Source organism: Telopea speciosissima, chromosome 7, assembly GCF_018873765.1.
Source record: "Telopea speciosissima isolate NSW1024214 ecotype Mountain lineage chromosome 7, Tspe_v1, whole genome shotgun sequence".
Classification (NCBI taxonomy): domain Eukaryota; kingdom Viridiplantae; phylum Streptophyta; class Magnoliopsida; order Proteales; family Proteaceae; genus Telopea; species Telopea speciosissima.
The window spans coordinates 40,110,395-40,112,554 of NC_057922.1; the positions used below are offsets into that span (position 1 = coordinate 40,110,395).

General features: G+C 38.1%; 1 protein-coding gene across 1 annotated transcript; it reads right to left on the minus strand.

Annotated features, from left to right (window-relative positions):
* Window positions 1-1,481: 1,481 nt before the first annotated feature.
* Window positions 1,482-1,880, minus strand: LOC122668559. Its single transcript, XM_043865107.1, has one exon. The coding sequence runs from the start codon at window positions 1,878-1,880 to the stop codon at window positions 1,482-1,484; it is 399 nt and encodes a 132-aa protein (XP_043721042.1).
* Between the last annotated feature and the right edge of the window lie 280 nt (window positions 1,881-2,160).

Genomic DNA, 2,160 nt, shown 5'->3' on the forward strand with positions numbered 1-2,160 from the left:
AGCTCAAAAGGAGTCTTTGGAACAACCTTTGATGGTACCTTGTTCAGCATATACACTGCCATTTTTAGGGCTTCGCTACATAAGGTTAAGGGTAGATTTGAATTGTTGATCATACTTCTAACTATTTCCATAAGTGTTCTATTCCTTCTTTCAGCTATGCCGTTCTGGTGCGGTGCGGAGACCCAGGCATGGTGTATTGTGGTACTATACCTTGCTTTTGAAGGAATTTAGCAAATGGACCAATTTTTATCCAGAATTTGTGTACCTCCCACAGTATTCACCACCTCTGTCTGAACGTACAATTTTAATTGTTTTATCGGTTTGTTTTTCTACTTCTACCTTATAGGCCTCTAGTGCCTCGTCTTTATGAACTAAAAGATAGAGGTACATAGACCTCGTATGGTCATCAATAAATGAGATAAAGTATCTCTGACCATTCAGACAAGGTGTCGCAAACGGCCCACAGATATCCGTGTGTATGATCTCTAGCATCTCAGAACTTCTATTAGCACCCTTCTTGGATTTGTTGGTTTGCTTTCTTTTGATGCAATCCACACAAACACCAAAGTCAGTAAAATTTAGAGTTTTAAGAACTCCATATTTTACTACTCTCCTGAGTCTATCTTGTGAGATATGACCCAATCTTTGGTGCCACAATTTGGAAAAATTATCATCAATCATATTTCATTTAATGCCAATACTACTACTTGAAGTAAGTAAATTACTTTCAAAACTAGGATCTAAACTTAAGAGGTATAAACCATCAACTAATAATCCAGTACCAACAATAACATTGTATTTAAACAAGTTTAAATTTATTCCATCAAAATTAAACATGTAACCCTGATGTGTTAATTGTGATATAGATACTAAATTTCTTGAGAATGACGGAATATAAAAGGTCCTCTCCAGATCCAGGACATGACCAATCTGCAGAATAAGTCTATAGACACCAACAACCTCCACCTGAGATCGCACCCTGTTTCCGAAGTACACACGAGTCTCATTTTCCTTCAGAGGCCTTGTCTCTAGAAATCCCTGCAAGGTATTGGCAATATGGATTGTGCAACCCGAATCAATTCACCAATTATGATTGAAATCAACCAATTAGATTCAAAGCAAACATAACTAAAAGACATACCTTTCTTCTCCTGCCATCCTTTGAATTCTAGACAATCCTTCTTAAAATGACCTCTCTTTTTGCAAAAGAAGCATTTGGGTTCCTTCTTGCCTTGTTTCTTCATAGGATTTTTCCCTTTCTTCTTGAGCGGAGATTTACTAGACTGTTCTTTCTCATAGGTTGTTAGGTGTGCACTTTCCACCTTCTCAGATCTCAGCCTCTCTTCTTCTTGAACACACATAGTCAATAATTCATTAATTGACCATTTCTCCTTTTGTGTGTTACAGGAGACTTTGAAGGATCCATATTCCTTCGGCAGAGAATTGAGAACAAAGTGCATAAGGAAAGATTACAAGATGTCTCACATCCTCATTATGTGCTCACGCACTCCTTTGCCTCCACTGTATTTCAGAGAATAAAGTTGTCCCATCAAAGTGCTTTCTAGGGCCTTCTCAGAGCTCACGAACTGGTCTTCAATAGCCTTTAGGTAGTCCTTGACATTCCCATTATCAAGTATTGAGTCTCTGATGCTTTTGCTTACATTTGCTTTGATAAGCATCAGACTGAGATGGTTAGACCGTTCCCAGCGTTCATATTGAGCCTTCTCTTCTAGTGTACTGAAGTCTGTGAGAGCTGCAGGCTCATCTACACGGATTGCCAAATCGAGGTCCATACACCCCAGGGTAAGAAGAGCTTTCTCTCTCCAATCGGCGAAGTTATCACCAGTAAGCATACAAAGTCTGAATTGATTATCAAGCATAATTGCATACATACAAATTTAAACAATATTTAATTACATGGCGTACTAAAATTAGTGCTAAAACAACCCATGTTATTTTCAGCCACAAACTAGTGTCAACTACAGCCTTCCTGTGGGCTTGAATGTAATTGACAAAAGTTTGTTCTTAATCAATAAGACTAATGTACTTTACATCTATATAGGAGAACCCCATACCTGTGGGCCATAAGAATTCCCCATCAAGATTCTAAGTATTCCATCTTATCCCAACTTCATACATGAAAACTAACACTTCCCTATG

Coding starts and splice junctions, on each gene's coding strand:
- LOC122668559 (XM_043865107.1), bottom strand. CDS start 1,880: ATGCTTGATAATCAATTCAGACTTTGTATGCTTACTGGTGATAACTTC.